This window comes from Balaenoptera physalus (assembly GCF_965194825.1).
Source record: "Balaenoptera physalus genome assembly, chromosome: 11".
NCBI classification, from domain to species: Eukaryota; Metazoa; Chordata; class Mammalia; order Artiodactyla; family Balaenopteridae; genus Balaenoptera; species Balaenoptera physalus.
In genome coordinates this window covers 40,465,735-40,487,200 of record NC_138896.1, presented here as the reverse complement: position 1 = coordinate 40,487,200, position 21,466 = coordinate 40,465,735, and the positions used below count along the sequence as shown (strand labels likewise).

Here is a 21,466-nt window from a genome sequence, read left to right as displayed (position 1 = left end):
ACACGATGACCAAATGGGATTTACCCTAGGAGTGGAAGGGGTGTTTCAACTATAGGAAAATCAATGTCATACAGCCCATTAATAGGACAAAGGAAAACAACCACATAATCAACTCAATAGATGCAGAAAAGCATCTGACAAAAATTCAATATCCTTTCATGATAAAAACACAGCTGAGGGCTTCCCTGGTGGCACAGTGGTTAAGAATCCGTGCTCCCAGAGTTCAGGACATTGGTCCACCAGAGACCTGCCAGCTCCACGTAATATCGGCAAAAGCCGATCATAAAATGGCAAAAGCTCTCCCAGAGATCTCCATCTCAACACTAAGACCCAGCTCCACTCAACGACCAGCAAGCTACACTGCTGGAGACCCTATGCCAAACAACCAGCAAGACAGGAACACAACCCCACACATTAGCAGAGAGGCTGTCTAAAATCATAATAAGGTCACAAACACACCAAAACACACTACTGGACGTGGTCCTGCCCACCAGAAAGACAAGATCCAGCCTCATCCACCAGAACACACATCAGTCCCCTCCACCAGGAAGCCTACGCAGCCCACTGAACCAACCGTAGCCACTAGGGGCAGACACCAAAAATAAAGGGAACTACGAACCTGAAGCCTGCGAAAAGGAGACCCCAAACACAGTAAGTTAAGCAAAATGAGAAGACAGAGAAACACACAGCAGATGAAGGAGCAAGGTAAAAACACACCAGACCAAACAAATGAAGAGGAAATAGGCAGTCTACCTGAAAAAGAATTCAGAGTAATGATAGTAAAGATGATCCAAAATCTTGGAAATAGAATGGAGAAAATACAAGAAATGTTTAACAAGGACCTAGAAGAACTAAAGAGCAAACAAACAATGATGAACAACACAATAAATGAAATTAAAAATTCTCTAGAAGGAATCAATAGCAGAATAACTGAGGCAGAAGAACAGATAAGTGACCTGGAAGAGAAAATAGTAGAAATAACTGCCAAAGAGCAGAATAAATAAAAAAGAATGAAAAGAATTGAGGACAGTCTCAGAGACCTCTGGAACAACATTAAACGCACCAACATTTGAATTATAGGGGTCCCAGAAGAAGAAGAGAAAAAGAAAGGGACTGAGAAAATATTTGAAGAGATTACAGTTGAAAACTTCCCTAATATGGGAAAGGAAATAATCAAGTCCAGGAAGCGCAGAGAGTCCCATACAGGATAAATCCAAGAAGAAACACGCCAAGACACATATTAATCAAACTATCAAAAATTAAATACAAAGAAAAGATATTAAAAGCAGCAAGGGAAAAACAACAAATAACATACAAGGGAATCCCTATAAGGCTAACAGCTGATCCTTCAGCAGAAACTCTGCAAGCCAGAAGGGTGTGGCAGGACATATTTAAAGTGATGAAAGGGAAAAAACTACAACCAAGATTACTCTACCCAGCAAGGATCTCATTCAGATTTGACAGAGAAATTAAAAACTTTACAGACAAGCAAAAGCTAAGGAATTCAGCACCACCAAATCAGCTTTACAACAAGTGCTAAAGGAAATTCTCTAGGCAGGAAACACAAGAGAAGGAAAAGACCTACAATAACAAACCCAAAACAATTAAGAAAATGGTAATAGGAACATACATATTGATAACTACCTTAAATGTAAATGGATTAAATGCTCCAACCAAAAGACATAGACTGGCTGAATGGATACAAAAACAAGATCCGTATATATGCTGTCTACAAGAGACCCACTTCAGACCTAGGGACACACACAGACTGAAAGTGAGGGGATGGAAAAAGATATTCCATGCAAATGGAAATCAAAAGAAAACTGGAGTAGCAATTCTCATATCAGACAAGATAGACTTTAAAATAAATACTATTACAAGAGACAAAGAAGGACACTACATAATGATCAAGGGATTAATCCAAGAAGAAGACATAACAACTGTAAATATTTATGCACCCAACATAGGAGCACCTCAATACATAAGGCAAATGCTAACTAACAGCCAGAAAAGGGGAAATTGACAGTAACACAATCATAGTAGGGAACTTTAACACCCCACTTTCACCAATGGACAGATCATTCAAAATAAAAATAAATAAGGAAACACAAGCTTTAAATGACACATTAAACAAGATGGACTTAATTGATATTTATAGGACATTCCATCCAAAAACAACAGAATACACTTTCTTCTCAAGTGCTCATGGAACATTCTCCAGGATAGATCATACCTTGGGTCACAAATCAAGCCTTGGTAAACTTAAGAAAACTGAAATCATATCAAGTATCTTTTCCGACCACAACGCTATGAGACTAGATATCAATTACAGGAAAAAAATCTGTAAAAAATTCAAACACATGGAGGCTAAACAATACACTACTAAATAACCAAGAGATCACTGAAGAAATCAAAGAGGAAATCAAAAAATACCTAGAAACAAATGACAATGAAAACACGATGACCCAAAACCTATGAGATGCAGCAAAAGCAGTTCTAAGAGGGAAATTTATAGCAATACAATCCTACCTCAAGAAACAAGAAACATCTCAAATAAATAATCTAACCTTACACCTAAAGCAATTAGAGAAAGAAGAACAAAAAAACCCCAAAGTTAGCAGAAGGAAAGAAATCATAAAGATCAGATCAGAAATAAATGAAAAAGAAATGAAGGAAACAATAGCAAAGATCAATAAAACTAAAAGCTGGTTCTTTGAGAAGATAAACAAAATTGATAAACCATTAGCCAGACTCATCAAGAAAAACAGGGAGAAGACTCAAATCAATAGAATTAGAAATGAAAAAGGAGAAGTAATAACTGATACTGCAGAAATACACAGGATCATGAGAGATTACTACAAGAAACTATATGCCAATAAAATGGACAACCTGGAAGAAATGGACAAATTCTTAGAAAAGCACAACCTTCCCAGACTGAACCAGGAAGAAATAGAAAATATAAACAGACCAATCACAAGCACTGAAATTGAAACTGATTAAAAATCTTCCAACAAACAAAAGCCCAGGACCAGATGGCTTCACAGGTGAATTCTATCAAACATTTAGAGAAGAGCTAACACCTATCCTTCTCAAACTCTTCCAAAATATAGCAGAGGGAGGAACACTCCCCAACTCATTCTACGAGGCCACCATCACCCTGATACCAAAACCAGACAAAGATGTCACAAAGAAAGAAAACTACAGGCCAATATCACTGGTAAACATACATGCAAAAATCCTCAACAAAATACTAGCAAACAGAATCCAACAGCACATTAAAAGGATCATACACCATGATCAAGTGGGATTTATCCCAGGAACGCAAGGATTCTTCAATATATGCAAATCAATCAATGATACACCATATTAACAAATTGAAGGAGAAAAACCACATGATCATCTCAATAGATTCAGAAAAAGCTTTCGACAAAATTCAACACCCATTTATGATAAAAACCCTCCAGAAAGTAGGCATAGAGGGAACTTACCTCAACATAATAAAGGCCATATATGACAAACCCACAGTCAACATCGTTCCCAATGGCGAAAAACTGAAACCATTACCTCTAAGATCAGGAACAAGACAAGGTTGTCCACTCTCACCACCATTATTCAACATACTTTTGGAAGTTTTAGCCACAGCATTCAGAGAAGAAAAAGAAATAAAAAGAATCCAAATCAGAAAAGAAGAAGTAAAGCTGTCACTGTTTGCACATGACATGACACTATACATAGAGAATCCTAAAGATGCTACCAGAAAACTACTAGAGCTAATCAATGAATTTGGTAAAGTAGCAGAATACAAAATTAATGCACAGAAATCTCTTGGATTCCTATACATTAATGATGAAAAATCTGAAAGAGAAATTAAGGAAACACTCCCATTTACCATTGCAACAAAAAGAATAAATACCTAGGAATAAACCTACCTAAGGAGACAAAAGACCTGTATGCAGAAAACTATAAGACACTGATGAAAGAAATGAAAGATGATACAAACAGATGGAAAGATATACCATGTTCCTGGATTGGAAGAAACAACATTGTGAAAATGACTATACTACCCAAAGCAATCTACAGATTCAATGCAATCCCTATCAAACTACCACTGGCATTTTTCACAGATCTAGAACAAAGAATTTCACAGTTTGTATGGAAACACAAAAGACCCCGAATAGCCAAAGCAATCTTGAGAAAGAAAAACGGAGCTGGAGGAATCAGGCTCCCGGACTTCAGACTATACCACAAAGCTACAGTAATCGAGACAGTATGGTACTGGCACAAAAACAGAAATATAGATCAATGGAACAGGATAGAAAGCCCAGATAAACCCACACACATATGGTCACCTTATTTTTGATAAAGGAGGCAAGAATATACAGTGGAGAAAAGACAGCCCCTTCAATAAGTGGTGCTGGGAAAACTGGACAGGTACATGTAAAAGTATGAAATTAGAACACTCCCTAACACCATACACAAAAGTAAACTCAAAATGGATTAAAGACCTAAATGTAAGGCCACACACTATAAAACGCTTGGCGGAAAACATAGGCAGAACATTCTAAGACATAAATCACAGCAAGATCCTTTCTGACCCACCTCCTAGAGAAATGGAAATAAAAACAAAAATAAACAAAGGGGACCTAATGAAACTTAAAATCTTTTGCACAGCAAAGGAAAACATAAACAAGATGAAAAGACAACGCCCAGAATGGGAGAAAATATTTGCAAATGAAGCAACTGACAAAGGATTAATCTCCAAAATTTACAAGCAGCTCATGCAGCTCAATATCAAAAAAACAAACAACCCAATCCAAAAATGGGCAGAAGACCCAAATAGATATTTCTCTAAAGAAGATATACAGATTGCCAACAAACAAAAGAAAGAATGCTCAACATCACTAATCATTAGAGAAATGCAAATCAAAACTACGATGAGGTATCACCTCCCACCAGTCAGAATGGCCATCATCAAAAAATCTGCAAACAATAAATTCTGGAGAGGGTGTGGAGAAAGGGGAACCCTCTTGCACTGTTGGTGGGAATGTAAATTGATACAGCGACTATGGGGAACAGTATGGAGGTTCCTTATAAAACTAAAAATAGAACTACCATACGACCCAGCAATCCCACTACTGGGCGTATACCCTGTGAAAACCATAATTCAAAAAGGTCATGTACCACAATGTTCATTGCAGCTCTATTTACAATAGCCAGGACATGGAAGCAACCTAAGTGTCCATTGACAGATGAATGGATAAAGAAGATGTGGCACATATATACAATGGAATGTTACTAAGCCATAAAAGAAACGAAATTGAGTTATTTGTAGTGAGGTGGATGGACCTAGAGTGAAGAGTGAAGTAAGTCAGAAAGAGAAAAACAAATACCATATGCTAACACATATATATGGAATGTAAAAAAAAAAAAATGTTCTGAAGAACCTAGGGGCAGGACAGGAATAAAGATGTAGACGTAGAGAATGGACTTGAAGACACAGGGAGTGGGAAGGGTAAGCTGGGACAAAGTGAGAGAGTGGCATGGACATATATACACTACCAAATGTAAAACCGATAGCTAGTGGGAAGCAGCCGCATAGCACAGGGAGATCAGCTCGGTGGTTTGTGACCACCTAGAGGGGTGGGATAGGGAGGGGGGAGGGAGGGAGACGCAAGAGGGAAGAGATATGGGAACATATGTATATGTATAGCTGATTCACTTTGTTATAAAGCAGAAACTAACACACCATTGTAAAGCAATTATACTCCAATAAAGATGTTAAAAACAAAAAAGAAGATAAAGACACCTTCAAACATTCAAGAAACAAACAAAAATACACTATTAGGAAATCAAGCATGGGAGGTACATATTGATAGAAACTTGCAGTAAATGACATTTTCATGATAAAAAAAAGAATGAAGATAAAGACACCTTCAAACATTCAAAAAACAAACAAAAATACACTATTAGGAAATCAAGCATGGGAGGTATATAGTGATAGAAACTTGCATTAAATGACATTTTCATGATAAAAAAAAAAAAAGAATCCGTGCTCCCAGTGCAGGGAACATGGTTTCGATCCCTGGTTGGGGAACTAAGATCCCACATGCCACATGGCGTGGCCAAAAACAAAAGAAAACAAAAAACCAAAACCAAAACCAAAAACACAGGAAACTAAGAATAGGGTAGCCTTTTTAGGAAATGGTACTGGAACAACTGGTTATCTATATGCAAAAATTATCACCTTGAATCCATACCTTGCAATATATACAAATTCTAATGTATGATTCTATTATATGAAACTCTAGAAAATGCAGACTAAACTATAGTGACAGAAAGCAGATTAGTGTTTACTTGAAGAAGGATGTGTGAGGGTCAGGTGAGAGGGGACACAAAGAGGCACAAAGGAACTTTTGGGGGTGAGGGATAGGTCTATTACCCTGGTTATGATAGTTTCATTTGAAAACATATGTCAAGATGTATTAAATTGTACACTTTAAATGTGTGCAGCTTATGTTAATTGTAGCTCAATACAGTTTTTAAAAATTAATTAATTTATTTTTATTAATTTATTTTTGGCTGAATTGGGTCTTCGTTGCTGCATGCGGGCTTTCTCTAGTTGCGGTGAGCCGGGGGCTACTCTTCGTTGCGGTGTGCAGGCTTCTCGTTGCAGTGGCTTCTCTTGTTGCAGACCACAGGCTCTAGGCGCGTGGGCTTCAGTAGCTGTGGCACGCGGGCTCAGTAGTTGTGGCTCACAGACTCTAGAGCACAGGCTCAGTAGTTGTGGTGCACGGGCTTAGTTGCTCTGCGGCATGTGAGATTTTCCTGGACCAGGGCTCAAACCTGTGTCCCCTGCATTGGCAGGCAGATGCTTAACCACTGCACCACCAGGGGAGCCCCTCAATACAGTTTTAAAAAATATGATGAGTAAAGAATGACTCAATAAATATGGATCAATGCATATTTATTTTATAAATGAGTTAATGGAGTTAATGACAGGTGAGTCAATGGGCCAATGCCCAGGGATTGGGAAGGGGGAGACATACAAAGAAAAAGGAACCAAAACTATAGCAGAATCTTGTTGGCCACCATCACATTGCCCAGGCTCAACCTTGCCAGGCTGGTCCAAAGTGCCCTGACCCCACTACTGGCTATTCTTGTGGCTTCAACTAAGTCACTCAACACCTTGGAACCTGAGTCCTTGACTCCAAAATGTAACTAATAATGCCCACCTCATAAATAAGATTATTGTTGATTGAAAGAAATTACATTTATGGGGGATTCCCTGGAGATCCAGTGCTTAGGACTCCGTGCTTTCACTGCCAAGGGCTGGGCTCAATTCCTGTTCGGGGAACTAAGATCCCGCAAGCTGCGCGTGGCATGGCCAAAAAAAAAAAAAAAAAAAAAAAATTATGGGCTTAAGCATTAGGTAAATAATAACATGCTCCATAAACGTAAGGGATTACAAAACAATCTGATTGTTTTTGATTGCAAAAACAAATTACTACCAAGAGTTGGAAAATATACAAAGTCACAAAGAAGAAAATTAAATTACTCATAATCTCACTTTCAGAGGGTATTTTCTTCCTGGCTCTTTCTTTTTTTTTTTAAAGGAATTCCTTTATTTTTATTTTTTAATTATTTACTTATTTATTTTTGGCTGCGTTGGGTCTTCGTTTCTGTGCGAGGGCTTTCTCCAGTTGCGGCAAGCGGGGGCCACTCTTCATCGCGGTGCGCGGGCCTCTCATTCCTCTCATTATCGCGGCCTCTCTTGTTGCGGAGCACAGGCTCCAGACGCGCAGGCTCAGCAGTTGTGGCTCACGGGCCCAGTTGCTCCGCGGCATGTGGGATCTTCCCACACCAGGGCCCGAACCCGTGTCCCCTGCATTGGCAGGCAGATTCTCAACCACTGCGCCACGAGGGAAGTCCCCTGGCTCTTTCTTACATTGGCTCACTTATTTCTGTGTAGTTACCTGGTTTTCTGCATACATCCCATCTTCCCACCTCCATACCTTTACTTCCGCTGTTCTTCCGCACCTTCCAGAAGCCCATTGGCCTCTTTACGGAGGGCGGAGCAGAGGGCTGCTCTGGAAGGAGTGGAAAACGAGCTTCTGAGACACTGCCTAGTGAAGCCGGCCCTCACCCCATTCCAGGATAAAGATCAGTGGGGTTGAGGCGGAGAGGGACCCCACAGTTCCCGCACCTGCCATTGTGACATCACTGGCAGCCTGAGGAGTGGAGGTTTGGGGCTCCCTCCACTTTGGGGTCCCTACTGGCCAGCCCCTGACAGCACCAGAGGCCTGACTTCAAGGTATTTGCTTCCCCGCAGCTTTCCTTCACCTTCTAAATCTTACCCACACCCAATCTACTTTCCCTTGTCCTTTAGTCTCCTCCAGGCTCCAGCTCCATCGACAGTGAGCTGGGGATCAAAGTACCTGCCTCTCAGGGTAGATGTGAAGGTCAGTGTCCTGGCCCTTAGCCCTTAGCCTTGTACAGGCAGTAAGTGTTCAAGGAATTGTCTGAACTGATGGGAGAGTACTTGGTAAACTGGAAAGCACAGTCAAATATTAGCTGTTATAATCGGTCCACTCAATTTCCTCAGATCAAGTTCCTTCCAAGTAAAACAAATTCCCCTCGACTCCACCCCCCAAACTGCAAATCCCCATAACCACCCCTCCCTTCTCCAGTCTCAATCCTAACTTGGCTTTCCTTGCCTGTCTCAGACACAGGCTGTGCTGAAAGTGACCAGCCTTCCATTTAGCTCCTGCCCTCCAACTGGGAAAGTTCACAGGATCCTGGGCTGAGAGATAAGGGGAGTAGCAGGAACTGCGGGTTTCCTCCCCGCTTTCCCTCTAACTCCCAAGTTCAAGGCAAGAAGAGGAAGCTGGGGAAGGGGTCTCAGAGGACAGGCTTCAATAGGGTGTTTGTTCTGATTTGTTGGTGGGCACCACGCTGGTTGAATATCACCCTTAACTACCCCCACCTCCACCTGTTCCAAACTTCTCTCTCCCCATCCCTGAGGGTAGTTCTACATTTGCTTCCAGGTCTGGGGGAAAGTGAAGGGTGTGTGTGTGTGTGTGTTGTTGAGAGAACAGAGTGACACTAGGCAGACATTCTTTGTGCTGTGGACATCCCCAAATGCCATGGCTCTTTGCTTCCTCCAACCTGCATTTCCTAGGTACCTGCTCTGAACCACTCAGCTGGATGCAAAGAACAGAGATATTCTCCCTGCCTTCAGAAAGGGGGCATGCACAGGAGTCACTCAGCTCCTCCTAGGGAAGAGGATCTTGGACATCTTTCCCAAAGAATAGCACAGCACATGTGAATTGTGAAGCAGTGCAATGGTACATGGTACCTTTGAAGAACTGCAAAATGTTCTAAGAGGCCAGGGGAAAAGAAGGGCAAGGTGGGTGGCAAGAAATGAGTCTGCAGAGGTGGGCAGGAGCCAAATCACAAAAGATATTGGGTACTACTCTAGGGCATTAGAACTTTACTCTGAAAGTTATGGGTAGGAGGAGAACCAGAAGTGTAGCCAGGACACTGGGTTGGGGGGGGGGGGCAGGTGGCAGGGAGGGGTCAGTGAAGTCAGGGAGAAGATAAGTGGCCTTTGGATTTGTCAGTGTGCCAGTCACTAGCCATTGATGGGCGGCACTGGAGGCCCACTAGAGGGGACACATAAACCCATAGTGACCCCACGGGACATGGTTTTCTCTGGGCAGGCTCAGCTCTTGTATAGGAGGGGTGAATTCAGGATTGGGATTCTGTAGGGGGGCTGCAGGGGGAGGAGATGGGGACAAGAAATACCAAGTAAATAATGGTGAGTGAGTGAGTGATGAAGTGATGGACGTGGGTTTAGACTTGGCACCGGCTTAGATAGAGTTTGGTGGCCAAGAATGGGATAACCATTAAAAAATATACTTTCATGTCCACAGAGCCAGAAGAGCTGGCTATTTACAGCATGGCCAGAGATATGTATTCTTTGCTCAGGGTTCCAAACTCGAATACTGGTGAAAAATCCCTTCTCACTGTGCCTATTTCCCAATCTGTAAAATGAGAGGATTAGATGATCCCTAAAATCCTTCCAGGCCTACCACGTAATGATTCCCTTATAAGGGAACCACTGTTCGCTTATTTTTATCCTCTTCACACCTACTTAATTGTCATGGCTACCCATACACTCTCAATACATATTCGTGGAGTTCCTGATGACCTCTCTCACAGACACCTGGCAGTGTGCTGGCACATCATCAGTGCCCAACCTGTTGGCTGAGTGATGGTGATTACATGGGGAAGTCTCTCCCTCTGCCTCTTCAGCAACCCTTCATGTCAGGTGTTTGGGGACCAGATGCAAATTCATTCACCACCTCCCTCCCTGACTTCAGTTTCTGCTTGCTCTGGTCCATCTTACACTCTAAAGTGACCAGGAGAGAATACTACTAAGTGGGTGAGAAGGCAGGTTCTGGAGTCAGACCCCTTGGGTTTGACTACAGTTCTTCCATTTATTACCTGTGTGACCTTGGATGTATTACTTAACTTCTGTATTTTCTTCTAAAAGCTTTATGACTCATTTTACACATTTGTGAGTTTATTTTCATTGTATGGTGTGAGGTAGGGATCTAAATTTATTTTTTTCCATTTGTCTAGCCAATTGTTCCAACACCATTTACTGAAGGACCAATCCTTTCCCCACTCGGGTGCATGTCTCCTCTGGCTCTTACCATATTCCCACATACGCATAGGTCTGTTTCTTGGTCCCCTGTTCTATTCAGTTTCCTAATTCACTTCTCTATCTAGCTATTCCCATTTATCACATTGCTTCAGTTACTTTATCTTTAAAGTCTTGATACTGATAGAACACAGGACTTCCCTGTAGTCCTGTGTTTTTCCTTGTAGTTTTTCAAAACTGTCTTAGACATCCTTGGCACTCTACCTTGTGATTTTTAGAATTAGTTTCTCCAATTCTTTTAAAAAGTAGTTTGCTTCCCTAGGCTGCCATTTCCTTTACCATCACGAAGGTGATGACCAAAGGTCCTATGTGTCACAAGGATGGCAAAGATGAAATTGTAAAGCAGTGAACACACCTCCTGGCATAAAGGCCTGGAACAACAACCCAAGAGCGCTCAGTAGAGAGTAGTATCATCTTCCCCAAATGCCCAACCTGATGTAGTCACTGCTGTTTTAAAACCTTTGTTGGCTTCCCAGTCATGCGGAGTAAAGTTCAAACAGCCAGCCAAGCCACCTGACCCCAGCTGACCTTTCCCGTGGCACCTCCTGGCTCTCCCTCCTCCCTCCCCATCACGGCTATCACGTTCCAGCCCCTACAAACTCGCTGTTACCCGAGCACAGCGCCCTTGCACATGCTGTCCCCTTGGTTGAGAATTCCGTCACCCTTCATGAATCCTCTCAGATGGTGGCTCCACTGGGATGGAGTTAGTCACTCTCTCTGCCTTCTTTTTATTGCATTTGTCACTTTGCATTGTGATTGTGTCTGTTGTGACTTATTTAGTGAACTCAGCACAGTCCTTGGCATTTCCCAAACAGGTGTTCACTCACAGCCACTATTTAATGATCACACACCAACTCTGGCATCACATACACTCCTTCACTTATTTAACGCTCATGATGACCCCACAAAGTAGACTTCTCCCCCAATGAATAGGAAGGAACACAGATGGTAACTTGCCCAAGATCACAGAGCTTGTCAATGGCTGAGCGGAGACCTGAACCCTGGTCTAATTCCAATGCTCACACCTTCTATTATAGCAGGCAGCCTGCCCTATCCTCCCTCCCTTTTCTGAATCCCTTACTCATTCCACCCTTCCATGGTCCCCCTGCCCAAGCTCTCTCCATCGGCCCCTCTCACCCCACCCCCAATGGCTTACCTACCCAGGCTGTCTTATCTTCCACTGCATGCCATCTGTCACCCAAGCAGGTGCCTCTGTGAGGACTGCATGTCCTGGGTTGAGCACATTGCTGGAATTCAGGTCATAGAACATGGAGCCTCATGGCTGCATCGCAGATGCTGAGATGTTAGCTGGGTGTCACAAGACCAAGGAGATAAAAGAAACCTTTCACACCTCGAATGTGTCTGCAACCACAAAGCAAACAAGTCCATGGTTTATAATAACAGGGTTTCTTCAGCACGACGGTTATCAGGTCTCCAGAGAGGATGGGAGCCAGCCTGACTGGGGTTTGGGCAGGAATTCTGCCAACTCAATCTGGCTTGAGTTGGTCAAAGCTGCCACCTCAGAATAACAAAGGGCGTAGGAAGTGCAATGCATGTCGCAGCACTGTCCCCGGTGCTGGTTTCAGCAATGTCAGAGTGGCATTCGTGTTCTTTGGACTGATTTCCTCTGGTCACTCATGCTCAAAGTTTTGGGGCCTTTTGAGATTTCTCTCCCATTCGCCCTCCCTCCTGCCACAAGTTCTGCAGACTATTAGGAGACTGGGCTGCAGCAAGGTAATCCCAAAGTTTGCATTTACCCTGAGAATGAAGAACAATCAACATGTAGTGAATGTGATGGGGATGGGTCACCTTTAGAATGGCCCATCATGATCTGATGTGGGCGAGTGAAGAGTTTCCGGAACCCCAGATCCCAATTAGAGGTGGCCATTTGGTGGTTTCCTGCATGTATCACTTGCATCGGCGTTCATAAGCTCACAGCCTCATTACACACGCTAAATCTGGCAAAAGAATCCTTTGATAAAGGAAGGGACGGTGATCATCATGGGATAAAGGAGGCCTGCAGAATCAGAATTTTAGGAGGAAAGGGTGCTCTGACCAGTTGATTGGGAATTTGCCCTGGGGCTGAATGAAGTGGTGATGCCACCAGAGTCCCAGAGAGGCCAGGGGCCCTCAGTGGATGAACGTGTTTATCTGATTGTGATACACTCTTTTTTCTTTCTTCTCCAGCCCTCTCTCCATCCCCAGGTCCACTCCTTGAGTCCGTAAGGCCTGGCATCACAAGTTTCCAGGTGGCTCCTTTCCAACCTCTCCTGCCTCCTCTTCAAACATGGCTGGTTCTACATGACTGCCCTGCTCAAGAGCACTTCACATGTATGCAGCCAAGCTCCTTGGCCTGGCTTTTGGGGCTTTCCCTAAATTGGCCTCATCATGCTTTATTTTTCAGCCCATAATGCTTGTCATCTGTCTTCGGCCGGAGGGGCACAGCTCACTTGATGTTGCTCTCGCCCTGGCGACGCCCTGCCTGTTCTCTGCCTGCAAGTCCTACCAGCATGCATCTTCAAAACGCCGCTCCAGCCCTTCCTGACTCCACCATGCCCAACTTCTGCTTCCACACAGGACAGCACCCCTTGTTGTGCTCCCTTGTTGTCCTGGATGTGGCTCACCTCTGTCCCCTCACGCCCCTCTGGGCTCCTAGTGAAGCACTGGGTGTCTGCGGGGGGCTCCCTGGCACTGACTCTCACTACCTGCCTGGGCTTCACTTCATTCCTTACTTGAATTCTCTGAACAGCAAATCTTCCATGCGGCCACCTCTGACCTCTGGGGCAACTCTCAAGAGTCCAGCAGAGGGTGGTGGTAAAATCAAAAGAAGACTGATGAGAAGGACTCGAGGAAAACTTTTAGAAAGAAACCAGACACTAAGCAGGGATGTGTGTGAAATACTGGTTTTTATTGGTTGGCACAATATTACAACCTACAGTTCCAATGCCCTTCCCTCCCACACAGTTCAAGTGGAAAGAAACTGATTAACACATAGAAAGGAACAGCACACTCACAGGTTTAAGCATTTGTTTTTATAAAAAGGAGTCGGATATAGGGGTGGTGGGATTTTAGGGATAGTACCAGAGCTCCAGCTAGACTATGGGGGAGGGCTTTGCTGTCCTCTGCTGCCGGCGCACATGAGGGGATGCTTTAGTAAGGGGATGGTTACACATGGCTGGCTGGCTATTAAAGGGGGGAAAGGGGGACTTGCATCTGCTGTGCACCTGTCTCAGACCCAAACCTGGACTTTGTTTTCAGCCCTCCTCCACAACCCGCCTGCCCCCACGGGAAAGAGAGGTATGAAGGAAGCCTAAGAACAAACTCAGTTTCCTTCCACTTCCTCTGGACCCATTCTGCTCCCCTCAGCTCCTAAGAGCACTGAGAGACTGGGGAAGAAGCCAGGCCTGGGCAGGCGGCTCCAAGTGGGCAGGGAGGAAAACTCACTTTTCCATACAATACCAAGCAAGGTTGTTTTGCAAACGAAAAAATGGAAAACAAGACCATGCACCCCTGGGTCAGGAGCTCCTACGTCCTGGAGCACATTTGGATAGGGGTAAGGGCGACGTTATTCCAAACCCCAGTTGTGGAAGGTCCCAAGAGGTTAAGAGACCATAACCAACCCCTCCTCCCACACGAGCGCCTTTCCTTGGATTCCCTGGGGTTTTGTTGAGCTCATCTGGGGTTATTCTGCTACCCTCTCCAAGGATGAGTACTCAGCCCATTGGCCACTCCACTTTCTACCCTTTCCACAGCACACTGCCTAAACAGGTGATCCATTCTCACTCTGCAGAATGGTCACCAAGGAACCAGGTGACCTAGGGGTGGAAAGGCTAAGTTGTTTGCTTTTCTGGGTGGTCCTGATGGAAGGGGACAGCAGCGGAGTTCCGGTGGAATCAGAATAGTCTGGTTTGAGTCTGTGAGATCCCCAGGGGACTGGTCCCTGGGTACAGGGGCCCCTGGCTCTCTGTCTCAGTTCTGGAGACTTGGTCATTTAGGCCTCAGCTAAAACATGAGGGGAGAGGGACAAAGACTTTGTCCTTCAGAAAAAGTTAAACTCAATACATCTTGGCTACTTTACCTCCATCCAAAGGGTTCCCTGGAAACGCCTGTTGAACTTGGCCAAAGGGAGACTGCACCTGCGTGATACACTTGCGAAGACAGGGTTCGGAAGCACCTCTAGTTCATCTGTTTCAGAACTGGAATGGTCCCAGGGAGTTTAACCCTTCTGGTGCTGATGGTAAATGAGTGGAGTGGAGGTGAGCAGAGTTAGGAAACCCCTCAAATACGCCTTATGCTGTTTGGAGATCATACCCTGTAGCTCAGCAAATAGAGCTGGGGCCTCACTGCTTCTTCCTTAGAGCCCATCCCCTACCAAGGTGATTGGGTAGGATGGGAAAAAGGTCCTTGAAATAAAGACTGGACTCTTTATACAAAGTCAAGTATAAAGATGCTACTAATGGGCTTCCACGTCCTCCCTCTGAAACACTTGGGTAGGCCAGAGATACCTGCTTTACTTTTACAACATCCTCAAATGCTCCTACTTCCTTAAACACATGGTATACACTGGTAGTTATCTTTAAGATAGATGCACTAACTGACATTTTACTTATTTTAACCACCAACTTTTTCTTCAATTATAAATCAGTTTGAATGTTTTCAGACCATGAGACAATAAAAACAGACCTGACATTTATAAAACTGCACCCCCACACTGTGTCTCTTTTATAATAGAGTGGACCAACTGTTTTTCTAACTACAAAATGCAACACTATGCAACTGCTGGGCCCTAGACTCCCTCGTGAATCTGTGCCCTGAGCAGCACATCTACGTCCATGAACGGGTGAGTGAAAGGGTGACGTTCTCAGAGGCGAAACCAAACACCTGAAGCAAACTGGATTTTGGAGGAGAGAATCCCTTTGGATTCTGAGCAAAAAATGCTCTCAGTCACGTGGGAGGAGGCAAAAGGGCAGGTTTGTGTCTGCGGTGCGCAGGCTCATATCAGTATTACTTCCTGTAAGGACTTGCAGTCAACCTCAATGGAGAAATGACTTCCTGAAGGTGACCCACTCCACCCCACTCTACAGACAGGGGAGTCCAGTCTCAAGGCACAGCATCGGGAATGGGTATCTTGCTTTCTTCCTGAGAAGTTCCAAAGACTTAAGATTTTGATCTTAATGCCTGATTGGGGCCTCAAGCCCAGAAGAGTGATTTTACTGTATTGTTGAAATGTTCCCTGAAAGGCGCATCCCACGGATAATGTCGACAGATGGTGAGCAATTTAGTAGGTAATTGTTCCAGAACCAGAATTTATGTTCCCCAACTCAAATATTAATAGAATCTTCACATCTGGCCTGGCTGCAGTGGGGGTGGAAGGACAGGCAGCACATCAAAATGGTGATGAACCTGGAAAATGACAAGGCTGCTGCTTTTGTATCTTTTAAAGCCTATCTCCAGGGGGTTAAATGCCTTTTTTTTGCTGTTCTAGTGGCCCCTGTTTGGGGTTAAGAACTGGGAATGTAAACTGAAGGAAACCTATTTAATTAAACAACCTAATTGCTGGAGGAACAGAAGCAATGACTCACCACCTTCTAGATATTAATCTTGCTTTTTCAGCCAAAAGCACTTCCTTCTTCCACAGAGGCCCTCCTGCTGTGCTCAATTCTGAGTTAAGGAGGCTTTCCTTTGTGCTCCCCCTGCCAGGTGGACAGTCTCATTTTCTAGGACAAGCTCAGGCTCACAGATCATCACTATCAACAAAGATTTAGGGGTGAGACATGCCCTTTTCACTTCAAAAGCTTCATGTAGCAGACACACAAAATCAAATCGCGTGACTGCCAGCCTCAGCTCAAGGAGTCTGTTAGAATCAACACCAAATGGGATTCTTTATTTCTCTTTTTATTTATTAATTTTTAAGGGGATTAGGAGGACAAACTATTGGATTACTCTGAAGGTGAGAGGTATCATTTTTTAAATGTCTTGATTAGGCTTTACCCATCCCTGAAAGGTTATCAAGCTAATGCAAAAACATTGTCGAAGTGTGAAGCTGCCTTTTCAGAGACAGGAGTGGAAGGCTCCTGGCTTCCAAAGGAGAGTCTGCCTAAAAGCAGGTTCCCAGGGCCTGTGATGACCTCAAGTCAACCTGATGTAGTATATTCTATAGATTGCAGTATTTAGCAATTCACAATTTACTTGATAATCTCAAATGTCTTACTGCTTTCGGTGACATGTCAAGTGACGTGGAATACACAGCTCTTCTGGATGGTGTGGTCTCTGTTGCAAGCTCACCCCAGAGTGCAGAGGCTGACTCTGGGGTGCTTTCCCACCTACCTCAAGTGAGGGGGGGGGGTGCCCTGATGGAGCAAGGCTGACGCCACTAAGGTCGACAGCTGCAGAGCCTTGGGGAAATAGGTTCCATCCCAGCAGTGCTCAGAAGAAACGACTGCCACCCCAACTGGGCAGTATAAACTGCACAGCCTCAGGTCTGACTTCTTTTAGAGTCTTCAAGAATAAGAACTCAAAGAGCCATCTGCATTATTTAATCACCATTAAACAATCTCCTCTCCCTAGAAATGCTTGAGTTGACTATCCTGCATGTCTCCTATTTTTTGTAAAGATGTGGATGTGAAATGCAGGTGGGACCAGGATGGAGCTATATTATCAAACTCTCATTTCTCTTTAAGCAAAAATTCATCCCATTGTGGAGATTTCTCCAGGTATTTCTTCTAATGCTAAATTCACTCTCAACTAGGATGGGCTTAGAGAACACTTCAGAAATATTAAAAATCATACAGTTGTGACAAAAATCACATTGTGGTTATTAAATCCTTTTTGTAAATGAAAAAAAAAAATATGGCTCAGGCTAAGCTGTTTTTAAAAAAAGATCAGGTGGGGAGATCAACAAAGGTATTAACACAGCACTAGACGGAAATGACAAACATGTTAAGTACAAGGTGTGAAACGCACATCCATGTCCATCAGAAGACCGATTACTCCCCTCTGTTGAAGAGGTTTAGAAGAAGCCCCCAATGAGCACTGTACGTGGAGAAGAGAAAGGGGAAGCAGAAGGAGGAAGTGTGGTTCTATGGGGAACTTCTTCCTCCTCGAATTCTAAAAACAAAAGGTGACTTTTTTTTTCTTCTAAGCAAGTCTAAGAGACTTTACATGGGCTGACTCCTAACACTGAAACAGAAAATATTTCTCTGCCATGAAGGAACTTGACTATGTAGCAAGAGTGTACAAAAAACTGCAAACACTCTCAGAGGGCAGTGACCCACTCTGCTCCCCAGAGGCTGCGGGAAGCAAGGCCTCCAGTGCCTCGCTTTCCACAGCACTGGCAACGCAATGCAGAGGGCGGAAATCCTGCAGCGAAGCCACCTTCTAGGCCTTGCTCAGCCTTAGCGGGGTGATACTCCCACACTCTCTGATCCCTCCAGATGGCCTCAGCTCAGACTCAGCAGTGAGGGAACCCTCTCCTCGCAGGGCAGATGGGGCAGCAGACACTTGTAAAAATAAAACAGTCAATTCAGTAACTTTTCCATCCTGTTATGTTTACCATGAGAAAAAACAAGACTCCTCTTTCACGGGCTGCACTGTTCTGAGAGGCTACCAGAAAACCTAAAGCAGCTGACTCCTGGTAGTCCTCTTTCTCTCTTACACACACACACACACACACACACACACACACACACACACACACACACACACACACTCACTCACTCACACAAAGTCCTGGTCCAAAAAAAATGGCATGATCTCACTGTTGTTTCCCCAAGGGCTGCAATTTATAAACCAAAAACAAATTTTAATTAAAAAAAAAAGCCATTGCTATCTTTCTCCATCCTGAGTATGGAGGACTCTGATGGGCACGCTGGTAATAACCAGAATCTAAGACATGCCCGTTCACTGTGAGAAAGAGACTTTATATCTGCCCTGAACACAGGAACCTGTTTCTGCCAAGCCTGAATAAGGCGAGTACTTGCAGAATTAATGGCAAATCAGTGTTGTCGAAATATTCTGCAAGTAGGGTAAACTTTGAGCTTTTCTCTGTTTTTCCTTGCTTTCTTCGGGGGAGATAGAAAGGTTACTGCAACCATACGTTTAAGTAATGTAGCACAAAAGGGCTGTGACTACACGTCAGGAGATAGCCATGGTGTTTATGGTGCCAGGGAGGGAAAAACACCAACCCCTGCTCACCAGAATCCCAGTGCAACAGATAACTGCACCAGTTTCAACAATTCTGGTGTTGGACAAAGCCTCCTTTTGTCAGTTAAGGAAGCATCAGCACAACCTCGCCAGTTAACTGCATTAATGGGATCCATTCATGTCACTGACAAATACTTCTTGGCACAGTTCACTTTCCTAACCCAAAGACGCCAACAACAATCCAAACAGGACTTTGCAGGGTAGTGTATTATCATACCAGCCCAGTGAAAGCATCTTCAGATCGCTAAAAACTGCACAAAGTACTATTAACAATGCAGTTCCTATTTCAAGAGTACTAATCGCTTTCCTGCAAAGCTCTTTCAATCTATGTCATAAAGGTAGAATTTATTTCGAAGATTGTGTTTTGGGGACTCCATTTAGTGCTGAGCTGAACTTATTTTATTGTCCCCTTTATTTATTTGCACAGAACCTCAGAATGCTCTAAATCAGGTAATAAGCAGCAGTGTGTTCGTTTTTAAGTAGGACACATGAACAGTGAGTTCGCATTTAGATTCAAATCCCATGGTGCTTTCTATCCACTGGGACCCTTACTTAGGGACAGGATTCCTTTCCCAGAGGTAGAGCGGTATCCTAAGGAAACTGCCGGCACTGCTTTTTGGCTCTGTGTTTTAAGACTGGGAGATAATATGCAAACCGAGAATAGATAGCAAAAATTTAAGTTCATCAACTGATGTCCCCTAAAACACTGAACATTAAATGACACAGGCCTACCAGATACTACATTTCTTTTAGTGGGAGGGAAGAGCAAAAGCTTTTCAAAGTTTGAGTATTTATTAGAATTTTTAAATAAAGAGAACTACGATTTTAATTTCACATCTTGGCTATGTTTTGACAAAGGAGATGCCACTAAGAGTATAGCAACAAACTCCTGTCCCAAGCCAGGGATTGATCAGTGCCCCCCACCCCCAGCCCCGGTCTCAAGACCCTTTTCTGCATACTTCTCGACTAAACAACATAATTGGCAAATGAAGCCAGCATCAAACCTGTATCAAAAACCAACAAGACAGTTTGCAGGGAGCCAATGCATTATGTTGCTGTTCTAATAAATGATTAAGCATTCTCCCATACCACTTCTCAGCGGACGATGGACCTTTCACATCCCAGTGGGAGACATATTTAATATTTCTGAGCATGCTCCATGGTGCAATTACAAGTGCTATAACATTACAAAGACAAGCAAACATCTGAATTTTCCTCCTGTGTACTTTTCAGGAACGTTACATGGTTACCCAGAACGGGGACAGGACTGTACAGCTGCACTTGCCAAGTACAGCTGGATGCTTCAGAGCACAAGGACAATATCCAGTTCAGCACGGTGTAAGGCATGGATGCACAGGGAGAGAGGCCTTTTGTCGGCGGTAAGTAGCATTACGGAAAAAACTCCAAACCAGCAGGATAGAAACAGTGCTCGACGCTCCAGTTTTTTAGATAGTAATCCCAAGAATCCAGTTCAAATCCCTATAGTCAACATGTAGGGAGGAATTCAATTTCTAGCATTGTTTCTCCAGATCTGAGCTGAGGCCATTTGCTCCTGGCTTGGTAATAAAAAAGAAAATAGGTTTCTTCCTGTTTCTTTCTTGGCATGGAAACACAGCTTCGAGAAGAGAAGGCCATGAGTCCTGGGAGCACTATGAAGGTAGCTAAACTCTTCCCATACCCTATATAACTACAGTCGATGACTGGGGAAAAGAGAGAGGACAGGGAACTTTACCTAGCCACTGGCATCAGAAACAACAAAGTAAATTAATTGTGAGGCTCTCCACTTCAGAAACACCCTGAATTTAAAAAACAAAACTTTGAAAAATTAAACAGTTAAATCCCTCTTCTAAAAGTCATTTATTTACATATTATATGCCCAGTATATAATGTGTAGATAAATGTATCCTGCAGTGAAAGTGACCAACCTACTGGACTTAACAGCACATTACAGGACAAACTGTTGAAAGATTTCATCTCACATCGGTATCTTTTAATAAAAAAAAAAAATCTGGCCAGGGCTGGGATGAAACAAACAGGAACACTTCAGAATCCAAGGCAGAGGGAAGGCTGTTTGCCTCTTTAGAGAATTGTAGGGGTGTGAAAAGGGAGAGACAGATCATGCACAAAAGTACTGACAAATTACACACCCACCCCCCACCCCCTCAATAAAAAGAGAAGAAAAAGCCCCATCACTTAACACCAAACAGCAACATTATCAATAAACCCTTTCTCTGCTGCCCATCATGCCTTATTTGAAAGAGGAGGCCTGTGAGGAGAGGTGAAAGAGCAAGGGTGAGAGGGAAGACCTGCACTTCAGTCTAGTTTCCAATTTCCATTTCTCCTACAGGAAATCTTCAGTCATCTGATGCCTGGCATCGAGCTCTGAGCAGAAACTGAGTAAGTGGTGGCCACGAGCGGGGTGCCATTGTTGGCTGAGTAGCCTTGCCTCAACGTTTCAAAATACGATGCTTGCACCGGTTTGTGATACTGCAGCACTTTTATGGCATCTTCTATTTTAAACCATTCCCGCTTCCTTCC

At 43.7% G+C, this 21,466-nt stretch overlaps 1 protein-coding gene and 1 long non-coding RNA gene across 3 annotated transcripts in view; one reads left to right on the top strand and one right to left on the bottom strand.

The window, feature by feature from the left end:
• LOC309638762 overlaps positions 1–21,009 on the top strand; it is a 29,704-nt gene extending 8,695 nt beyond the window's left edge. The window contains exon 2 of the long non-coding RNA XR_014251263.1: positions 20,162–21,009. This is a non-coding gene — a long non-coding RNA (uncharacterized lncRNA). The remainder of the gene's footprint in view (positions 1–20,161) is intronic.
• NUDT3 (nudix hydrolase 3) overlaps positions 19,702–21,466 on the bottom strand; it is a 117,395-nt gene continuing 115,630 nt past the window's right edge. Inside the window, exon 5 of one of the 2 annotated variants that reach the window (XM_082415078.1) lies at positions 19,702–21,465. In XM_082415078.1, the coding sequence (XP_082271204.1) occupies positions 21,287–21,465 (179 nt within the window). In that variant the 3' untranslated portion in view covers positions 19,702–21,286. The remainder of the gene's footprint in view (position 21,466) is intronic. The other variant, XM_082415077.1, reaches the window with a different exon arrangement.